The sequence below is a fragment of the Sceloporus undulatus genome, chromosome 1 (assembly GCF_019175285.1).
Source record: "Sceloporus undulatus isolate JIND9_A2432 ecotype Alabama chromosome 1, SceUnd_v1.1, whole genome shotgun sequence".
Lineage (NCBI taxonomy): Eukaryota > Metazoa > Chordata > Lepidosauria > Squamata > Phrynosomatidae > Sceloporus > Sceloporus undulatus.
The window spans coordinates 338,725,382-338,748,454 of record NC_056522.1 but is presented as its reverse complement, the minus strand read 5'-3'; the positions used below and the strand labels follow the sequence as shown (position 1 = coordinate 338,748,454).

Sequence of the window (23,073 nt, the reverse complement as noted above, 5' to 3'; positions counted from 1 at the left end):
CAGTGCAATTACTTGTTTTAAAATCAATTTTAGAACAGTTGTTTTATTTTTATTTTTTTATTGATTTTTTTCCCATCATGTACAATTTCCATCAAATGAACATCTCAATATTGTTCCTTTTTATCTGTACATAAATCTTCTTAACTTCCATATTTACCCTTCCTCTTATTGATCATTCCCCCTCTCATACATCTTAGTACAAAATAAGGCATTATTTACTTATGCTAAATATTTTTGAGTGTCTTTACATATTATCTTTTAATCCCCATGCATTCTTTAAATACTTTATCAGGGGTTTCCATTCTTTTCCCAATAATCTGTTGACTTTTTATTATTCCAAACCGTTATTTTGTCCATCTCTTTTAGTTCTACTAATTTCCCTATCCATTCCTCTATGCTGGGTATTCTTTCTGATTTCCAGTACTTAGCCAGTATAATTCTAGTTACAACAGTTGTTTTAATTTAAAACAATTGATTTAAAATAATCCTGAATACTTCAGTGATGTAAAAAATATGGATTTATAAATGAAAATATACTTCAGCATAAATTGTAAGGTTAATTTAAAAGAATACAAATATTTCTCAGATGCTGCTGGCAGGAAAGGCAACAACGAAGCCATATAAAAGTAGGTGTGTGGCAATAGGCTTAGCTGCCTAAACACACACATCAAAAACATGGCTCTTACAAAGGATTGAATTGTAACACTAAGCTGATCTACTCTTGTTCCAGTTCTTTCCCCCAAATTGGATTTTCTGTAGTCTGAGAAGAGAGGGGGGAATTACAGGGAATTACAGGAGAGCAACAATTTGATGACAGTGTTGTATATAGATGCTGTGAACGGCGAGTGATGATGACAGCATGGTTGTCACAGAAAACACCTATTGTGAAAACACATGAAAAGCTATGTCATTAGCAGGCATCTTTTTGACATATTCTAAAACACCTGTGAATTTATTTCTAAGTAACTCACAGTTAGAAGCAATGGAGAATATAATCCATGATATATTGAAATGTCAGTTTTATGCTGCCCCAGAAAAAGTTTTACTTATTTAAAATAGGCATATTGTAATTTCAAATTTCTGTGCTTTACATCTTTTACTATGAACTATGGTTCAAACAAACAAATAAATGAATTGACCTGAAAGGGGTCAATTCTCTTCATTCAGATGCCGGGAGGTATAATTTTAACTGTATTCTTTATTCAGTTAGAGTACTTATGAGGCACAGCAGCATCCCCACACAAAATAAGGATGTACTCTGTATTGCATCCCAGAGTCATCTCTAGCAAGAAGGCAGTTCTGTTGTAGACAGTCAGGAATCCCTAAGGAGACAAACTGGTATGGAAAGGATTCCCTGAAGCCAAAGAGTTTAAAAATCACCATCCTTAGAAATAATCAGAGCAGGTTCAGACAGTGATCCAGGAGATTTGGCTACTGTGTTGACATTTCCCTCCTTTTTTCCATAGATGCTGATGAATGTGAAATGTTTGGCCTTGAGGTCTGTCGTAATGGACACTGTGTGAATACTGTGCCAGGATACACTTGCTTCTGCCAACCTGGATATTTTTATGACTCCAGCAAGCTTGAGTGTATTGGTGAGAAAACCCTTTTCTGGCTGATTGATATATTTCCTCTGCAGGCCAATTTTTTGCACTTTCTATCTCATTCCCTGTGCCGTAATTTTTGTACCATCATTCTTGATGGAGAACTCTGGGAGAACTTAAAAACTCTCACCACCTTGTGCCACTTCTGTAATATTTTAATGGTCCTAATAAATAGTATTGACCTACTTTGCATTTCCGTTTTTGCTTATGGACCAGACTGATATTTTGTCTTTTTTATTTCTTTGCTACCTGTTCTTTATGCTACCTGTTCTTTATAGAGTTGCCCATTTGGTAGGGAATGAGCAATGTCTTTGTGGAGAGTAAATAAGATGCTACCTGAAATCCTATACACCTATGATGGGTGGGTATGGGAAATACCTTTTGACTTTTCTGGTGAGTGGGTTAGATTTCAGTCTTCTCACTTGCTGGTGTAAACCTCTGTGGCTGCAGATCTGGATGAATGTGAGGATGAAGAGACCTGTGCAAATGGGAAGTGTCTCAACACTGCTGGTTCCTATCATTGCTTCTGTAACCTCCCCTTGGTGCTGGATGCAACCCGTAACCGTTGCATCAACGTCTCTAACAGTGCGGGTGAGTGCCATTCTGTCTACTGTGCAAAATGCTCCTTGAAAGCATATTTTAATACTTTGGGTAAAACCCTAAGAATCTGACATTTTAATTTTAAAAAGCCAATCAATGACAGCAAAGACTGAAATACATGAAAAGTAGTGTTGTATAAGACATGGTGGCTCAGTGGTTAAGATGCTGACAGTAGAATTTATTACATGTGAGGAATTTCTCTTGGGAGTTTATCAGATAAGGGGAATTGGAAGTATAATCCCATAGCAATCTGAACGCATTCATGGGGTTTAACGTTATTGCGTGATAACCCACTACACACAAATTCGGGCAATGGGAAGTCAGTCCAAACGCAATCATGTGGTTTCATGTTATTGCATGATAGACTGCCACACACAAATTCGGGCAATGGCATGCTATTTTGGGGCAACGGGGAGCCAGTTCAAATGCAATGCGTATTCACGTAATTGCGCAAAACTAGCAACTTTAAGTGAATGCGTTCTGGCCCCACTTTCTTTTAATTCGAATTTAAGAGAAATTCCTCCCCTTTGATACATTGCTTAATTTCAAATGAAAAGAAAGTGAGGCCAGAATGCATTCACGTAAAGTCACTAGTTTAGCGAAATTATGTGAATGCTCATTGCATTCGAATTGGCTCCCCATTGCCCCAAAATAGCATGCCATTGCCCGAATTTGCGTGTGGCAGTCTATCACGCAATAACGTGAAACCACATGATTGCATTTGGACTGACTTCCCATTGCCCAAATTTGTGTGTAGTGGGTTATCACGCAATAACATTAAACCCCATGATTGCGTTCAGATTGCCATTGGATTATACTTCCAATTTCCCTTGTCTGATAAACTCTTCAGATAATTGCAAGATTGGCAGGTCAGCAGTTCTAGGCCCCAGTGCTGTGTGACAGAGTGAGCTCCGGTTACTAGTCCCAGCTTCTGCCAACCTAGCAGTTTGAAAGCATGTAAAAGTACAAGTAGAAGGTAACAGCGTCCCATGCAGCCATTCTGGCCACATGGTCACGGAGTTGTCTTTGACAAAGCTGGCTCCCTTGACTTAATAATGGAGATGTGTCTTGCCTCATACAGTCAGACCTGACTTGACAGTCTTGTCAAAAGGGCAATGTTTACATTTACCTTTATAGCACTTAGAGTAGCAGACCAGGATAACTGAGGTCCAAATCTCCACTCAGCCATGAATGGGATGATCTTGGGCCAGTCACTGTTTCTAAGTCTGATCTTCCTCACAGGGTTGTTATGAGAATAAAAAGGCTAGGTGGAAACCTTTGTCTTTTTGTAAACTACTTAAGAACACTCATGCTGAAAATAGCTTAAATAAATAAAGGTTAAATAAATATGATCAGATTTCCTCATTTCAGAGTAAAGGAGCAGCTTCATATACTATTGGATGATGGTTTATTCATCCCAATATTCTGGCTAGTAAGATTTTTCAGGCAGTGGGCTTCACAGACATATTATGTAATGTTTTCAGCAAAGCATTTCAAGGAGCCTTCCATATACAGCATGTGGGCTGCACCAATGAGCTGTGAACATGTAATTTGTATAGCATGTCTAGCAATCAGTTATCTTCACTGAGCATAAGTCACAAGTTGCAGAGTTTGTAGAAGTTAGTTTTAACAACATCCAGAATCCCCAGGCAGCATGACCACTATTTCAAGTTCTTGCTCCTTGTCTGTCTTCTTTTAAAGACCTACTGGTCCCAAATGTTGTTAAATCACAGCCTCTCTTCTCCTGGTTAGTATTGTAACAATCACTGTGCATTCTGTCATAAAACAAATGTTTCAAACTCTGTAGACTTTGAGACCCAAGAGAGTATAAGTTCATGGCCCAACATAGAAATTTGATAGAGGTAAGGCTTCTGCTTATCTCACTTTCAGCTCAGATCTTCCCTTTCCCCCATTTCTTCCATTGACAGATGATGTGGATGAACATGACATTCATTTGGATGTCTGCTGGCAGAGTGTCTCCAACTACATCTGTAATCAGCCACTGCTCGGGCAACGCACCACATACACAGAATGCTGCTGCCGTTATGGAGAGGCCTGGAGCCAGGACTGTGCACTTTGTCCTCCCAGGTCCTCTGGTGAGAATGCACTAATTATATGGGGGTTGGTGAAAAAAGGTAGGCTAGGACTCAGCTAAAAAATTTACTGGGCCAGGGCACACATGTGAGCAGCTAGATTCACTGTGCTTACTGAATGACCTTTCCTGTCCCATAGTAAGTGGCTCCAAGAAAGGAATGAGTTACCAACAATGAATCTTCGACAGCCCATACAAGCATGTAATATAGTACTGTAGTGATGTAGACTTTATACATCTACCACTTCTTCTAACAGTTTAAACACACTACAGACATGTTTGCACATAATATTTTATCAGAATCTCTAATCTTGTTTCACACTCAAGAATCATTCATGCTCAGTCCCTCAGCAGGAGTGGTTAAAGCAAAGATGCCCAGCTGTGGCCTTTAACTGTTTCATTTGTGGGTCCTGATGCTGAAAGGACCCTAAATATTCCCCATCATAGCCAGCTGTTTAACTGGGCTGCATGGGGAAATGTGTTCCCTGATTGTGCATCACTGAGCTAAAGTAACCAGAAACTAACCAGTCAAGAAAAGCTAAGAACAGTCTGATCTGCATCTCCAGTTTTTTTGCTCCCTTAATAACGGAATATAGAACATTTGTAGCTGGTTTTTCAACATTTGGGAGTTACACACCAAGAATTTTGGTTCAGATTAATGCTTAGTGTTTGCCTCCAGATTAGTTTCTGATTAATTTCCACTAGTGGGAGGAACTCATTTATAGAAATTCTCTGAGATTCTGGCTTATTGTAATCAGCAGATGCAGCCTATGACCCATTCTGTGCCACAATGGCCTCTTGATGAGGATTTTTTAAATTTTGAATCTTTAAAAAATGGAAAAGGTCTTGGGACACAAGATAAACCCTTTTCAAGATATATTGAAGAGATGCTGAAGATTACAGCCTTCTACAACCTGGAATTTCCCACCCTGATCTATTGGACTACAACTTCCATCATCACTAAGCAGCACTGGCTAGGAATGATGGAAGCTTTAGTCTAACACATCTGAAGGGCACCATGTTAGGAAAAGTTGCTGATACATTTGATTAAGTATTTCTCCCTAGCCAAGCCTTTAACCACAGACTTCTTGAATTCCTTTCTGTATGTCATTTGACATCAAGGTTTTCTTATAATATGCTGATTTGACTGACTAGTTTTGAGTATCTAGTAACCTACTCTACAGTTGCAAAAACTTTCAGAGTAGCCTACAGCACTATAGTTAAACAGAATCTATGGGTGCATCTAAACTGTAGAAATAATGCTGACACCACTTTAACTGCTATGGCTCCATCCAACAGAATCCTGAGATTTGTAGTTTGATGAGGCGCTAGCACACTTTGGTTGAGGAGGCTAAAGACTTTGTAAAACTACAGATCTCAGGCTTCCATAGAATGGAGCTACAGCACTTAAATTGGTGTCAAATTGCATTATTTCTACATCTGCAGGTGCACCCCTACACAGTAACTTTAGTATTCAACTGCAGTGCCAACAGTCTCAGTATAACAAAGGAATTGATATAAAAGCTCCAAAGATTCCAGTCCTGAACAAATACAAAATTTGTTAATGAAAAGACATCAAATTTAAGAGGCAGGCATTTATCCTTAGGAAAAGCATTCCATAACTGGGTGTCACCACAGAAAGGGCCCTGTCACCGTTCATTGGCCACCTTGCCTCAAAAAAGAAAAGGACGTGGGGGAAGGTCTTTGACAATTTCACAATACCTGGGCAGGGTCATAGGGGAGAAACGGGTGCTTTTTTTTATTAGCCTGTATTTTCTGCCTGTCCTTCCAGAGGATTTTGCTCAGCTGTGCAATGTTGCCAGGGGTGAAACTGGACTCCAGGAAAGGTCTGGCTATGAATATGGGCCAAATCAGGAAGATCATCACTATGGACTCTACAGCCCAGATTTAGAGCCATACTACAACAACTTGGGACTTGAATATGGAACACCTGAGAGCAGCCACTCTAACAGAGAACAAAGCAATGAATTTGAAGATGTCACATCCCAACAAGCACCACAGTATCGTCCAATACAGACGCAGCCTCACTTCTTGCCTGGCCAAACTGGTAATGACATGAGACACACACACACACATACACAAACCACGTAAAAGATTTCAGTTTAGTTTGGCTTTTGCTCAGGGGTATGTTACAAATGGCATAAATACCCTATATCCATGGTAGCATGCATGCCAGAGAGGGCACGCAAAGCCCCTTCTGATGTCATGCAGCAGAGGCCAGGAGGAGCGAGGGAGAAGGAAAACAGAGCATGTGCATGGGGGAGAAAGCCTTTCAAAGGTGGGAGGGGTGGAGGAAAGGATCACTTCATTTTTCCATCCCTTCCACCCTGGAAAGGTTTGGAGGATTGACTCTTTTCAGGAGGGACAGCTGGATGCTTCACCAGACAGTTATCCGTCCTGGAAAGGGTTATGAGGGGGTCGATACTCCACACCTTTCCAGGACGGATAGCTGCTTGGTTCATCAGGCAGCTGTCCCTCCTGGAATGGGTCGTGGGGTATGTGTTTTTAGCTCAGGGTGACCAGACTTGGTCCTCCTCCTTTTCAGGACTTGTCCTCCATTTCAACCTTGTGTCCAGGAGGGATTCCAAAAGGTCCTCCATTTTGAGCAGGGCTGAGGAGATGGATTTAATATACATACGTGTGGCTTTTTTTGTCTTGTTTTTGTTTTGAGCTTTTATTTGATCAGAGCCTACATTTTTCCTTGTGTGCTTCCCCCCCCCCCAAGAACCCCCCCCCCCCCCCCAGCACCGATTGACACTTGGTGTGGGAACACCACTGAGTTTGGGCATTCAGTCTCTAAAAGGTTTGCCATCACTGCCTTATATCCTGTCGGATTTTGGAATCTTAGCTCATTTTATTACTTGGATGGGAAACCACCAACAAATACCAAGTCCAGTAGGTAGTATTTCAGAGGAAGGAACTGACAAAAACATTTCTGAGTATTCCATGTCTTTAAAAACCCTATGAATTCATGGGGTTGCCATAAATCAGCGGGCATCTTGAAGGCACATACACAAAAGTGCTACAAATAAATGAACCAACTGTGAGCACATTATTTCCACTCCTTTTAAAAAAAAACGTGTTTATATATTATATTTATTTGTGTCCCGCTCTTTTCCCAAACTGGGACTCAGAGAGGCTTCACAACATTAAAAAAATAGTACAATTAAAAACATAGAAAAAAGTAAATTAAAAAGGAATTTTAATAACAGTTAGTTATTATAAAATAAAACACATTTTAAAAAGATAACACTATGTATATAAAAAGCTGTATCACATTTTTTTGAAATGGTACAAAACATCCCAGCCTGTCCTTATAACAATTCCTTAAAAGCCTGCTGGTGGAAGGCCACCAAGGAGGGAGCCATTCTGATCTCCCTGGGCAGGGAGTTCCAGAGTCTAGAGGCAGAGATCCACAGTGTCATCCCCTCCCAAGTAGTAAACTGGGTATACCATATACAAATGTACTGGCTGCCAGAACAGATTCATGGGAAGTCCAGGAGTGTTTTCCTTCATACTGGTAGACACCTCCATCTGGTCTTCAGTAAAATCTTGAGTTCAGTCCCTTGCTCAAAACGTTTGCTTCCCACCTTAACTGGAGCTCCTGTAACAGCTGTCAATGTAGATGGGAACTGGAATAGTAATGGGAAGTAAATGGGAAACCCATCTGTTTTAAACCTGGAATTTCTAATCCAGCAAGGAATATATATGTGAAAAGATATTTCTTTAACACATAATTCTCTTTAGTTAGTAAGAGTGGGTAATGAAGGAAGTTAAAAGGAGAAAACATTTCCTTTCTGCCCTTCATCTTTTCCCCTTTGATATATTTAAAGGTTTGCACTCTTAATATTTTCAATCAAAAGAATATTCATGTAATTTATAGTTCAAAAGGCGGCATATTAACAATCAGAGGGAAAAGGTAAAAGCAAAATATACAAACCACAAAATCTTTTAAATAGTCCCTACTTACTATATGTAAATATTTACATGCATCTTTTGGAAGAATGATTTCTAGCATGACCTCCTGTTCAGGAGTGATGCTCTGAGTAGGCAATCTACACTGCTACTTGCTGCAGAGTTATTGTTCTCTCCATGTCTCTTCAGGGCACTACAGCAGCTTTGAAGGACTGCAGGCAGAGGAGTGTGGGATCTTGAATGGCTGTGATAATGGCCGCTGTGTTCGAGTGCAGGAGGGTTACACTTGTGACTGCTTTGATGGCTTCCAATTAGATTTGATCCGTATGGCCTGTGTGGGTAAGTGGCTCTGTGATGGAAATGAGGTTCAAACTTACAGAAGTAGAAAGAGGGTGCAGCAGAATGGCTAAAACACAGATCCAACAAATCAAGAAGTCCTCAGTTCAAATCTCACTTCTGTGTAAACTCACAAGGTGCCCTCAGGCAAAACATTTTTATTCTCCCCCCATCCTTCTTTCTCTTTCTCTGAGCTTCATTCTTGCCATATGAAATTGGGGGATAGTAACAATGACACGACATACAATTGTTATGATTATAGTAACACTACAAGTGTCTAAAGACCATACCAGTGCTGTGACTTGTCATCACATCAGTAGCCAAGTCTAGAACCAATTTTGAAGTTAGTTTTTTGAATTACAGCTCCCAAATGCCAGTGTAAAACATGTAAAAGCATTAGTGTCCACAGAGAGAAACACCTGCTCACCAGTTTCCACACCATTTTGAGAGATTTGTAGAAGTAATAGCATTATTGCTGTTTGCATTAGGCAAGGTCCCTTTTTATCTGCTCCTTAGCATCTGAATTATCACTTACTAGCTTGCTGAGACTTGATGTGAAGATGCCTTTCCCTCCATGTCTTTTAGGCCAGTATGAATGGGGCATCTACAAAACTAAAGTGGTAGCTGCAAAATCAATACTTTCATTTCAGTATTGAAGAATATAATCTAGATGCAGAGGAAGAACAAAGAAATACTATTAGGAACTGCTATTGAAAGTGTAGTTTCAGTTCCTTTATGAGTTACTTGTAAGCTTGCTGCATGGCACAGAAATCCCTCATAACAATATATATTCTAAACCAAGTTAATCCGGAATAATGTGAGACAGCAGAAATCACCACCTGCTCCAGTGGGTGGGCACTTGGTAAATTCTGCTCATTGTAGGTGTCTCCTATGCAGGAAAACCTGAGACACTTCCAGTTTAAATGAAGCTCCAGTATAGGTGCTCTGATGTGCACACACCCCAAACAACATCTCATTTGAACTAAGACATGGTGAAGATATTGGCTGAGAGGAATGCGGGTGAAGTTGTGTACAGTATTACTAAGCCTGAGAAGTTCTTTTTCTTCTGCTCCCATCAGATGTTAACGAGTGTGAAGAAGCAAATTCCTCTGTGACCCTGTGTGAAGGCAGCACCTGTGAGAACACAGAGGGCTCCTATCGTTGTAACTGTTTGCCTGGCTATGTAGCTTTACCAGAGCCCCACCGTTGTGTGCCAGAAACAGCCCAGAATCCAGATGCAGCGTGACTCTCGAAGCACTGATGGAACAGAGGCAATTCTTTTAGCCATTTGCTTTCGGAGAACTGGAGGTCTGTCCAGCTGGAAAGGTTACTGGGAGATCAGCAGCTTTAAAACTTATTGTTTTCCAAAGACCAAAAACTCAACAGGGTAAGCTCCCTGCTTCTGTAACAGTCTAAACACTCAGGGCTCAGTCCTATCATTACATGCTGTTTGATATGTTGTCCCTATTTCTTCTCACAGGTTCTCGGCCTCTAGTTACTGATGAGCATAGTGTCAGTCAACAGTATGTTCACCCCAATCATCTCTCTTGGCCCTCAGTACATTTCATGAACTTGCAGGCTTTCATGTCCCAAGAATTATTCTCACAAGACCTTATTCCTATGTACAGTATTCACTCCCCACATTGCCTAGGATCTATGCCTTTCATAGGCTCACTGCATTTTAATTCTACTTATAATCCTTACCTGACCCTCCTTAGGTACACAGCCTGAGAGTCTAGTTGCTTGGCCACAACTGGGCAAGTGACAAAAACTTCAAGACTTCTTCTAGTTCAGTGTGCTAAAGGAGGTAGCATCACACCCACCACACAGATATTGACAGACTTTGTAGCTTTTTTAGTGACTGAGACACGTTCCCATTCCACAGATGACATAGGAGTGTTTCTCCCCAATGATTCTACACATGCCCTTGGTTAACATTCCCTGAAAGCCCCTCTCATTGGCAAAGCAAAGGGCTCAGCCTCCAGTACCTGAGCCTGGAACAGGGGCTGCCCATTTTCAGATTGTATGGATTCTATTTATAGTCTGGCAGTAGCTTGGACTGCAGGGGGCATTTTGGCTCAGTCTCTCTTTATTCTTCCAAGCCATGGGCGTTCATCCTTGTGCTTTCCTTGACTGTTGGAATATTAGTTTTGGTAACAAGAAGGAGGATTCCAGCCTTTACATTTTGGGAAGTGCTCTCGTGATGTTTTCTACTGGGGAGAATACAACATGATGTTAAATAAATGGTTTTATATTGTGCCTTATGGTTTACAGACTGGAGTAACATGATTTCTGTTTTCAACCTTCCAAGCTTAGAACCAGAAGCTAATGGGGGAAAGAGAACAAAAAGCCAGATCTTGTCAATTCAGTGAAGAAGAAGAGAGCTAGAGTCTTCTTACAGAATGAATGGGAGCATTCTTCCCCACCATATTTTAGTTATAATGGCCTGTTACAGACAGCCAAAATAAAGCTGCTTCGAGTCACAGTGGAGGTATGGTGTTTCAATGATGCATTCGTCCTAAGAGTCCAGAAGCCACACCAAAGCCATGCTCCAGTCCTTAGGGCTGGAGCGTGGCTTTGGTGCGACTTCTGGACTCTTAGGACGCATGCATCATTGAAACACCGTACCTCCACTGTGACTTGAAGCAGCTTTATTTTGGCTGTCTGTAACAGGCCAATGGTTTGTCATCCTTAGTCACTCTTATCATTCTCTTTACTTTCAGAAGCATGTGATTAGTGCCAAGAACAGAGGCAGATACTATTCTGCAACTTCCTTCCAAGATTTATTTCACCCAGTAGAGACCAGATTACAATTTAGCTATCTGCATCCTATTCAGAAGATTAAAACTAATTACATTATCTCCTGTAATTTTCAAGTATACCATGACAAGACAGGTTACTCCCAGCTAGTAAATGCTTCATTATCCCAAAACAAGACAGACAAACATTTAATGACAAGGCTTTATTAAAAGGAAGTTATAAAAAGAAGCTGGATTTGGAGTATACAGTGAACTCCAGGTAAGTTACAAGACAGTGCAAAATGTTTAATACAAATGATCTCCACAGAGAGACCAAATGCCATTTGGTTTGGCATCGACTGAGAGGATGGTTTTCCCTCTCTGCAGCAAGTAGTCACAGCAGGTGGCTATTCAGTCTTCTTTTGGCTCCAGATGACAAATGAAGATCCAAGAAAATTTTAGGTCATGGGAGAGCAGGGGAAACTGGTAGGAAAATAGATGAAAGCCTGCAACATTTGACCGTGAGAGGCACTGTATTGTTGACAAGCTGCAAACTTTCTGACAGATGTTTGCTCTGTTTTCTCCCCCCCCCCACCAAAACATCTTTTCATGATAAGCATTTTATTATAAACAGTCAAAATCCTCCACACATTACTTCCATCAATGATTTTATATGACCTTTTGCCCAGAGCTATAGCAAGATTTTCCCCATTCTCTTTTGGATGAATTCTTTCTGACCACTGCATTCTGATTTTCACTCCGGGGGAAGAGAGTAATTGTTGCACAGATGCTACAGGAACTGAAACAAGAAATGCTTTGTAGAGCAAAGCATTTGACTCCTTTCTATACCCAGCCTCCCCATTGTTCCCTCCCGTGGAAACCCTCAAGAGTTAAGCAGGATCTTCTTAACTGGTGATCTGGACAGGAATTTTCCAACAGAACAACATCTCGCCTTGATCATCAAGCAGCTCCCATTTCACAACCAGTTTAATCTGTGGAGAATAAAAAGAGTGAAAGCTGTTATTCAGCAGACATTCAGGCCTTAGCACCTATTTGTGGAAGAACTAGTGATAGGGACTACAAGAAATTACCACACTTTGGATCAGTCTGAGATTGATAGGCTTCAGTTCTTTCCTGTCTATTTTTATTCATTTGCTTGATCTGTATTCCAATTTAATTCCAAAAGCAAAACACTTGAGACTACTATACTACTGAAGAACATACATGGCATTTTCTGTACTCTTGTCTTTGATACGAACCTCAACACAGAATCAGAAATATAGAATAAATTCTGTTGGGACTTTTACACACTCATACCCAGCCAATTCTGCAAGTAGCTGTACATTTTATGAGCTTACAGAAGGAGGTCTAGAAGATCCTGCACAACAGTCACTTTTGCTCTTGGGCATATATCCACTGCCCCACCTGAATCTGACTGCATTGGTTCTCTCCACAATTCCACAAAATTATAGCAAAGTATTATGCTATGCTGGCTCTCAGTATTGTCTCTGCCTATTATGCCCACATCTTCCACAAACATCACCCTGCCTTGCACCAAAGGTGGAATTAGGAACATATTTCCCCCCAGTGTTGTATATGTGACATGACTGAATGTTTTTTCATACAGTGTAAGACTGTTCCTTGGGGATAGAAAGCTAGATGTTAAGAAGGATTCTAGTCAAGACTTCCTGCTCTCTGATATGCTAATTTTCTATAGGTAAGGAAATTCTGCTCCATGGTGGGAACTTTTCCCAACCCCTAGTTTGAAGTAGTACAATCCAGATGCAGTGTCTGTTTCTGAGAACTAAGACTGAGAGACTTAGAATATGTTCACTCTTCACTCTGGGAAAAATGACATACCCCACCTTCCCCTAAAAGCTAGGCAGCTAGATGAAGTGAATGTCTCCAGCACTTCATCGCTTGCTGTGAATGAGGTAAAGGTATGTGGAAGAAAGCTCTACTGTCTGGAATCAGCCTGATCAAGACACTTACAGATGGATAGTCGCTTTTCACTGGTAACTTGTTCAGATAGTTGTAAGACTGGCCAGTCTGAATTGGGCAGCTGATTCCTGACTTGCAACCATCAGACTGATCAAGGGGGAAGGGGATGTCCATATGGAGCATTTCTCCATACACCTTTGCTTGGCTGCCTTGGCTGTTAATCTCTGTAAAAGCAGAAAAAGATTAACAAAATAAGAAACATATTTTACTGAGACAAGGACCTTTTATTGGGGCAGGGAATGCAGGATTCCATGGATGCACACAAACCATGGCAGTTGGTGGCTCCAGTGTCAGGGAGACAGTGAACCCACTCTTGCTTTTAATCCAGACTTTAAATGAGCTATCCAATGTATTGAACTTAGTTGAGGGGGTGGGGGGAGGAAGAAGAGATAGGATTTAGCACTTTGGATAGCTTCATTTCCATGTGAACTAAAACCAGGAGCAGATTTACTGCCCCATTTAGAAAGATGCCAGAATAAAGTGCACTTCCCATTCCACATCAAGATTACAGTGCATTAAAGTCAAAGATATCCTGAATTTCATTGACTGCTTCAGTGACTGTCAATGCATGGGGCTGGGTAGTGCTACTCCTCTCACATCTTAGGTGAAAGGGTGAAGCTCAATATCAGAGTACATGTTTTACATACCAAAAAAAATCTTAAGGTTCAATTCTTTGCACCTCCAGGTTGAAGGGCAAAGTGCAGACTTCCAGGTATGTTGGACTACAACTCTCATCAGCCTTAGTCAGTGTGGCCAATGGTAAGAAATGCTGGCAGATGCTGTCCAACAATATCTGAATAGCTGCACTGTGCCTGTCCCTGCTACAGGCAACAGTGAGCTAGATAAACCTACTGCCAATATGTTTGTTTTTAAAGAAGAACTATGACAACTATGTATAGATTGCTGGATGCACTAACTGCATCTGTGACTCTTTTGCATCATGTACATAAGCTGGAAGGCCAGTCACTTGAGGCTGTCCCAGTACAGCAAAGATACATATTTGCAATTACTGGCCAGGATCCTACAGGTATTCTGGTGGAACATAAAGCAGAAAGCACCAGGACATCCCCCCTACCTGGCCACTGATTAGCTGCAAGGACATTCTCTGGTATCATCATGCTATAAATGTGCAGCAGGGAAGGAAACATTGTGCAAGAAGGTATTAGACATCCACCTTACACACACTCCACAAAAGGAATTATATTGTCTTAAATTCTAGTGGCACCACAAGAAGACACTTACAAGCTGCTAGCCAATATATGCAATGAATTACATGTAACATTGACCTTTTTTGTAGATAAAATATTTTCTGTATAAGAAATTCACAACAGCTGAAGCATCTGTAGTTTGAAAACTGAACATAAGATTTTTTTAAAGGCTTCAGTCCAATAAATATCACTGTCTTAAGAGAGTTTAAAAATCAGGATATACTTACTACTAGAAAATGTGACATTGACAGTGTAAGACTCTCCTTTGTGGAGAAGACACGGTTCTGAAGGGCAAGGAGTCACGTTGACCTCTGTAATAGTTCCATCTTTGGAACCTGAAAGGAAGAGGGAAAACAAGAAAATTCATGATCTTAATGTCTTGGTTATACTAGCAATATCTTGAATGCAACATCAAACATTACACTGGTAAAGATATAGAACATACATGGGAACCTATAAACTGCTACATTCACTCATACTGCATTTGATAACTGTAGCTTCCCTTGTAACAACCTAACTGTGCAATCCTGCTGTCACAATTTGGCTTATCACTTTAACAGTTAGGAAGGCTCATAAATTCTTAGAAACATGAAATTGCAACTAAGAGTAGCTGTTTGGAAAAGCACAGTCTATAGCTTTAGAGAAATATTCTTCATTGCAAGCTGGTTTTAAAAGAAGGAAATTGAGACAGAAACAGCTGGCTTGACTAAAGAACAGGAAATGGATTTCACAACAGTATGTAGCACAATAATGCTGAATAGGTTACATTTCCCACAATGGTGAAGCACAAATGCTCCACAAAGCTTGAAAGATTACCATTTATTTTCAATTTGCATGTATCTATAAGAAGATGAAATGGTGAACTGAGCCTAAGTAACAGACTGAGGTTTATGGGGGCAGAAACAGGGTATATTTCAAAAGTCAGAAATGTCCTAGTGTTGGACTACAGTTCCCAGATTCCCAAAGCCAATCCATTCAGTAACCATGCTAGTTGGTAACCTTGCAAGAGTAAAATCCAAACAGACAGATACTGATTGTTGGCAACTAGAATCACTCGCCGTTTGTCTGATAGCCACTTTTCTGCCAATAATCTTATATCAATATATCTCAGACAAGACTTGCTCAGATAATTGTTTTTTCATACATATAATACAGCCCCATTTCCCCCCAGTTTCATGGATACAGAAAGAGCATTCTCATGCATGAAGGATTACACTGTAGAAGTATGTATCTGATACACCCTTTTTTCAGTGCAATCTGATGTCCATGTGTCCTATGAGAGCAGCTTAGGGAGCTAAGTATGTTTAGCACAGGGAAGAGAAGGTTAAGAGATGACAAGATAGTCATGTTTAAATATTTGAAATAATGTCATATTGAAGATGGAGCAAGTTTGTTTTACTCTGCTCCAGAGAATAAGACACCGAGCAATGGATTCAAACTATAGGAAAAGAGATTCCACTTCAATATTAGGAAGACCTTCCTGACTGTAACAGCTCTTTGACAGTGGAGCATGCTGCCTTCAAGAGTAGTGGACATGTATAGGCAGATAATGTGCTACAAGGATAATAATGCAACACTTATTAAGAGTTGGGCCTTCTCTCATCAGGATTGCCCTCAGACCAGAGTTGTTCTCAAGTGTAGAGATTTTATTTTCCCACAGAAGAAAATGGCAAGAACTAACTCATATATTAGAAAATGAAGAGATTAATTTAGGGACATCTTTGGGGTGAATACCAAGCCTTAATGATGTCAACTGCTGAGAAGGATGCCAGTTTCTATATTCTAGATCCACCTCTGAAGAGTTCTGTTTCTTTGTTGCACAGGACTAAGGGAGCTTGGGATGTTTAGCCTGGAAAAGAGAAGATTAAGAGGTGATATGATAGCCCTGTATTTGAAGGGATGTCATATTAAGGAGGGAGCAAGCTTGTTTTCTGCTGCTCCAGAGACTAGGACCAGGAGCAATGGATGCAAGCTACAGGAAGAAGGATTCCACCTCAACATTAGGAGGAACTTCCTGACAGTAAGGGCTGTTCAATAGTGGAACACATTCCCTCGGAGTGTAGTGGAGTCTGCTTCCTTAGAGGTCTTTAAACAGAGGCTGGATGGCCATCTGTTGGGGATGCTTTGATTGTGATTTCCTGCATGGCAGGGGGTTGGACTGGATGGCCCTTGTGGTATCTTCCAACTCTACAATTCTCTGATTCTAGGATGTTGGGAAGTGGCTATTGTCTAGCAATGGCAATAGCATAGGCAAAAAAACAGACCAGTTCCTGTGCCAAGAACTTTAATGCAAATCAGAGGTGGATAATCTTTGGTCCTCCAGATGCTTAAGACTACGAAATCTGTAATTCCTCTCTATAGGCCATGCTGATGGGAACTGTAGATCAAAATATCTAGAGGGCAAAAGGTTTCCCACCCCAATCTAAAATTTGATGAGAGAAGAGAGGAAAAGGAAAGTCAAGAGTGACATAGGACAGATTTCAGAAAATATCCTCCTGTGTATGCTTTGCCATGTTTAGCTAGGAAAACACAAATCATATTCATAGCAAATGCAGTTTTAAGTGTGAATCAGCCTTGTGGTCTGCCTATGATGACTTGTATCTTCACATGACTAATGATGCATCAATCCTTTATTCTAGCTTCAGCCTGTTTCTTTAGTTATTCACACAGATGTGGCAGCAAATTGTGGCTTCAGGAAATTGTTGAATTTGTGTTCATGACCAATTAATTTAAAGGCATAACCTGTCAAGAGGAGACTAGAACAGTCACAATATCCAGGCTGGTGCATATTTCTTCATAGGATAGCCACACAAGATTTAATGGATTCATTCTCCAGTAAGTGCATTTCAACCTGCAGTGCAATCTTTTTTAAGATTCTTTTTGTGTCCAGTGGTGATTAGCCCCAATTAAGTGCATTTTATGATTACATGGCACTCTTGTGAATGTTTACTTAGACTTTAAACTCACCAAGTTCAGCTGTGCTATTTACCAAATAACTGTGCACAAGGCTTCACTCATCAACTCAAGAGTAAAGGAACAGGGACTTTGTACAGGGGCTGTCTTCAAAATCACAGTAACACCCCATAAACATTATCCTGTGTTGTAGGTACAACATTACATGAGTTTTTGTAATGTAGAGAGATCTTGTAGCACCTTTGAGACTATGAAACTGAGACAGATACATCTGAGAAAGTAGACTGAAGTCTAGGAAAGCTCATGCTGCCAACCTCTTTATTTCAGTTAGTCTCAAAGGTGCTACAAGATGTCTCTACATATTGATTCTACAGACTAACATGGCCATATCTTTGAATTCTCTCACCTGTTGTGTCCTAATTCATGAGTAAGACAATCCAGCTCAGCTGCAAAGCTGCTCTCCTGTGTAATACAAGTGGGACACAGGCCAGGTACGCCTCTCAAAACACCCACTCAACTCTCCAGTTTGTATTTGATAGTAACTTTGCCTCAACAGAAAGCAATTTTTATCCTGTAAGTCATACCCACCTACACCCCTATTGTTCGATGCTGTATTGCATTTTATCCTGGAGAGTACCATATCAATGTAAAAAAGTGTGGGGAAACAATAATTGGGAATTGGCTGCCCAATTCTTTGCCATAGTCTTTCACAACCACACAACTCCTTTTGTGAGTACATAGCTATCCGTCTGCTACAACTGGTACATACCTCCTTGACAATCATTAGGGAATCTTTAGACTGCCAGATGTTGGGCTAAAAATGCCATTATCCTTGACTACTGGACATGCTGGCTCAGGACTAGAACTAGGCTCAAACAAAATAAGGAGGCCTGAAATACTGGTTAATCTAATATTATGACTATACCTGTTTTCTATCTAAATCAAACCTCAATCCTGCAGTGCCCCCAGATTACATATTAGCAAGAGCCCTGCATATTACATCTTAGTTATAGTTAGTAACACATTACTGCATGTTAATTATAGTTAGTAAGACCCATGCATATTACATATTAGTTATAGTTGGTAACATATTATGTTAGTAATCCCCCTGCATCATTGCATTTTGTATAGCAGAAGCGGGGATCATGTTGCTGGACTGAAGCACCCAGCACTCCTCACCACTGGTCATGCTAGCTGTAGCTGCTGGGAGCAGAAGTCCAGCATGATCTTGGAAACTCACATAATTCCCACTACCGAGGTAAGGTGTGATGTCTCACACCAGGAGCTGGCACAATCTCATTCAGAGGGTCACCTTTCAGCACTACAGCAAGGAAACAGGAGGGCACTCACCAGGTCAGGAGCTAGGAATGTGTGGCCTTCTGGGTGGTTGGATTGCAACTCCCACCAACCCTAATCAGTATAGCTAAATGTGAAGGATACTGGGAGTTACAGTCCAAGATCTGGAGCATTACATGTTCTTTATTTTTACAGTAGGCCACTCTAACATTTCTGATTTCTGAGAAATGTCTGAAATTTATTACCAGTCTGCAAAATCAAAAACAAAAACAAAAAAAAAAGGCTCCTGCACACACAAATGGAAACACAAGAACAGGGATGGCACTGTGTTATTGTTTATGCAAAGAGCTGCTTTGGCCTTTGAACAATCTAGACTTGAAGACAGCAGCCTCATGTATCAGGACCAAGTTGCCCTTTTTGCATATGTATGTGTGTGATGAACATAGGGAAAATAACACACAGCATGGCCAAGTGACTTTCCATGCATTCCCTGATGCCTTTGAAGGAAGCAGAAGTGGATGTTTGAAGATTTCCATGAAACAGAAGTTCTTCACTTTGCAATAGGAAATGTTCTACTACATCCCATAGCGCCCATTTTCCATCTAAACAGATCACATTGTCTTCTGAAGTTTCCCATAAGAATCAATGTTTCCCTTCCCCCTCTGTTTCTCAACAATCAATTTGAATGCAAAGTAATATAGCTAACAGCCTGCCCCACAGAGTCATCTGACACTCACAAAGCAGTTTTCTGAATCACTACACAATAGGGAAGTGTCAGGCTAGGCCAGCCTTCTTCCTCCTGACACATTCTATGTCTTCAGATAGTTAAAATTCACATTTCCCAGAAGATATTTGCTTCAACAACAGTGGCAGCACCCAGTCTGAACTACTGTTACTATGCTGGGAAATCCTATCAATCCTATCAAATTAATATAAAGAGTCATGGTTTTTGAAGTCTTGAGAGGCACTAGCACTTTGTCAGAGAAGGCTAAAGACCTTGTAAAACTGCAAATCCCAGACTTCCATAGGATGGAACTACAGCACTTAAAGAGGGCAGAAATGTTGGGTGGGCTCCTTGATACTCCATATGCGAAGGGGGCATGGTGGTTGGAAGATTCTGGCAGCTGCAATGTACAAAAGCAATGCTTCCAAGCTCTGCCCAAAAGCCACTAGCTCCTTTTGCAGAGTTCCTGGCTGTCCCATAGGAGCTTATCACACAGGGCGGGGGGACTGGAAGTATAAGTGGGGATTAACCTGCCATAATCACACCATTGCACTAATGGTTTTCACACAACATCGTATTCAAAGCACCATTATCCCGGGAATATTCTGTAATTGCACTAATGGTTTTCACATGACATTAAGATTAGACGTGCTTAAAGTGCCATTATCCTGTGAATAATCAGACAGTAAACAGCAGCAAAACATTCACAGGATTTTCCCATTTAAAAAAATTTTTTTTTGCTGTTTATTCCTTGGTTATTCATGGGATAATGGTTCTTGTGCTAATCACATTTTAAGCATGTTTTAATCTTAATTGCATGATTTTGACTGGTTAATCACTGTTTATCAATTTCCCCCGAGTAATAAACTCCATACAGTGACTGCAACATAAGGAATGGTGGCGCATGACATCTTCTTCAATTAGCACAACTCATATTACTAGTTTTGTAATAATGCATCAAGAATAAAACCACACACATGGCTATTCTTCCTGGACGTTCAGTAGCACCACAAGATTCTAGGAATACAAATCTACTTTCACTCTAGTTCCTCAATAACTTTGCTGGGATAACATTTGTTTTAAAATGAGGCTGGAGAATGTGGCGTAGTGGTTTGAGTACTGGACTAGGACACTGGAAGACCAGAGTTCAAATCCCAGCTCAGCCGTGGAAACCCACTGGATGACCTTGGGCAAGTCACATTCTCTCAGCCTCAGAGGACAGCAATGGCAAGCCCCATCTGAAGAAACTTGCCAAGAAAACCCTATGAGAGGTTAGCCTTAGGATCGCCATAAGTCAGGAACAACTTGAAGACACACAACAACAGGCAAAAACTAGTTAATTACCATTAGTCCTAGTTTTACCTTTAAACAATTTACAAATGAAGCAGCCCCATATACCAAAATCAGCTTGCCCTTGATTTTCAATAGAAAGAGTGGGTGAGAGCGAGAGCGAGCAAGAACTGAGCTACAAGGAATTAAAGCATGGCACACAGGCAGGTAAGTCACAGTCTCTCAGCTTCAGAGGATGGCAATGGTTGTTATCTATACTTTCTTCCCTGCAATTGCTTCTCTGCTGGGCTAAGTCTAGCCATCAACACATCTAAATGCAGCCTTCCAATGCTGATCAGGAATTAGTTTCACTAGATATCTTGTAGCACCTTTGACACTAAATGAAAGAAATAAGTTGACAGTATGAGCTTTCATAGATGCATCAGAAAGTAAACTTAAACCAACGAAAGCTCATAATGCCAACTTCTTTCTTTCAGTTAGTCTCAAAGAGGCAACAAGATCTCTCTACATACTGATTCTACAGACTAACCAGCTATATCTTTGAATCTGACCACAATAGTTTCACTATGAGAAAAAAATGAGGCTGGTAGGCCATGGTCCCCTAAAACTTCTCAGCGGTTACTTATACTGTTATCACACCTGTGGAGATTGGCATTTAATATACAGCTTAATTCTGGCCCTGTAGTAATATAATAATAGGCATCATAAAAGGCATGACGGAAACCAAGTCATCTGCCTGACTTCAAACATGTCTGTGTGGGCAGGACCCAGTTCTGGTGTGTGGCAACATTCTCACACCTGGCATCGGCTTTCCTTGTGGGTGGGAATCAAAGCCTGGGACAAATTACTTTTTAATCAACTCCTCAGGGGGGAAAGTAATTATAAAATTACTCTTAGGGACAACCATTACCTTTTTAAAAACTTTTTTTTTTAAATGTTCCCCTAAAATGACTTTTAGAGAAGTCTCAGGATCTATCTTCCCATTCTCGCTCTGGGAATACTCACCCCCCAATTTCCCCAAACTTGAGAAAGCTAGCAGAAGAGGGGGAAATAATCCAGGTGGGCACAGCTTTAACAGCCATGGCTCCATGCTCTGGAAGTCTGGGAATTGTAGTTTTGTGAGACATTTCGCCTTTTCTGTCAAAGAGCTCTGGTGCTACAACAAAGTACAAACCCCAAGTTCCACCGCACTGAGCCATGAAAGTTAAAGCAGTGCCTACCTGGATTATTGATAAGAGAGTTAGAAATACTCCACCTCTATTTGCAATGATATGTATTTTAAATGACGATTTAGTCAATGCATTGTATTGCTAAAGGTAAAGAAACAGTGCTCCTCTCTCTGCTTCTTCTTCGTTTGCATCATGCTTCTCAGCCATGCTCAAAATGGGGGCCCTCGAGAACTCCTCCTGGGCAGAAGGTTGAAATGCTGGGCTCCTGCCCTGGAAAAGGAAAGGCTGAGCAGATGCCAAAGGCGGGCAAGGCGACCCTGACATCTGGGCCTTCAAGAAGAATGGAGGACATGCCCAGAGAAAGGCCAGTCCCTGCCTCTGAGCCCTGTCCGTCCGGGAAAAGGAGGGCGGGAGTGTCCCAGGGAGAGGAGGCCCCAGAGGGGAGGGGAGCCCACTCACCGCAGTCCAGGAACTTGAGGGGCTCGGCCAGGGCGGCAGGGGCGGCCAGCAGCAGCAGCAGGGCCAGGGCGAGCAGGGCCAGCATGGCAGCAGCAGGGCTTCTTCCTTCCTTCCTTCTTTCCTTCCGCCTGGGAGGGAGCCCCGGCCTCCTGGGTTTATGGCCCCGGCCCCCGGCGTCACATGAGAGGCTTCCGAGGCCAGCGCCGCCCCGAAGGAGGAGGAGGAGGAGGAGGCAGGCCCAGGCAGACAGGCCCTCCTTCGCCCGGAGCAGGCAACGCCTCCGCCTGGGTTGGTTTTTCATTAGACACAGCTGTTACAAATACACAAAGCAAAGCAACAAAGTAGCTGTTTTTGTTGGTTAACATTAAGTATAACAATACTAGTAAAACCTAAACACAGCTGCTGGGGAGCAAGACAATCCAATACAATCCACTGATAAGCATTCTGTGTATGTGTGTGTATACACAGACACACATATATACACACACAGAGAGATATGCACACACACACACACAAAGAGAGAAAGAGATACAACACACACACACACGCACACACAGATACACACACACACAGATATACACACATAGACATACACACACATACACACAGATAGAAAGATACAGCACATACACACACATACACACACGTATGTATAAATATACACACACATATCTCTATCTATATATAGAGAGATACACAATACATAC

General features: G+C 41.2%; 2 protein-coding genes across 2 annotated transcripts in view; one reads left to right on the top strand and one right to left on the bottom strand.

The window, feature by feature from the left end:
• Window positions 1–10,994, top strand: part of LTBP2 (latent transforming growth factor beta binding protein 2) — a 229,350-nt gene extending 218,356 nt beyond the window's left edge. Inside the window, exons 31-36 of the mRNA XM_042444931.1 lie at window positions 1,467–1,595; window positions 2,055–2,195; window positions 4,133–4,300; window positions 6,089–6,364; window positions 8,422–8,571; window positions 9,648–10,994. Coding sequence (XP_042300865.1) covers window positions 1,467–1,595; window positions 2,055–2,195; window positions 4,133–4,300; window positions 6,089–6,364; window positions 8,422–8,571; window positions 9,648–9,814 — 1,031 coding nt within the window. The 3' untranslated portion in view covers window positions 9,815–10,994. The remainder of the gene's footprint in view (window positions 1–1,466; window positions 1,596–2,054; window positions 2,196–4,132; window positions 4,301–6,088; window positions 6,365–8,421; window positions 8,572–9,647) is intronic.
• Window positions 10,995–11,515: 521 nt separating this feature from the next.
• Window positions 11,516–22,543, bottom strand: NPC2 (NPC intracellular cholesterol transporter 2). The gene is made up of 4 exons (XM_042446342.1): window positions 22,367–22,543; window positions 14,743–14,850; window positions 13,299–13,471; window positions 11,516–12,298 (listed from the first exon to the last, which is right to left on the bottom strand). Exons 1-4 carry the CDS (start codon window positions 22,449–22,451, stop codon window positions 12,212–12,214), a joined length of 453 nt encoding a protein of 150 aa, XP_042302276.1. The 5' UTR covers window positions 22,452–22,543; the 3' UTR covers window positions 11,516–12,211.
• Between the last annotated feature and the right edge of the window lie 530 nt (window positions 22,544–23,073).

Bases quoted from the DNA above. Each gene is read 5' to 3' on its own strand.
- NPC2 (XM_042446342.1), bottom strand. From the start codon at position 22,451: ATGCTGGCCCTGCTCGCCCTGGCCCTGCTGCTGCTGCTGGCCGCCCCT. The intron at 14,851-22,366 runs GTGAGTGGGCTC...TCTTCCTTTCAG, and splicing joins CCTCAAGTTCCTGGACTGCG to GTTCCAAAGATGGAACTATT. The intron at 13,472-14,742 runs GTAAGTATATCC...CTGCTTTTACAG, and splicing joins CAATGTCACATTTTCTAGTA to AGATTAACAGCCAAGGCAGC.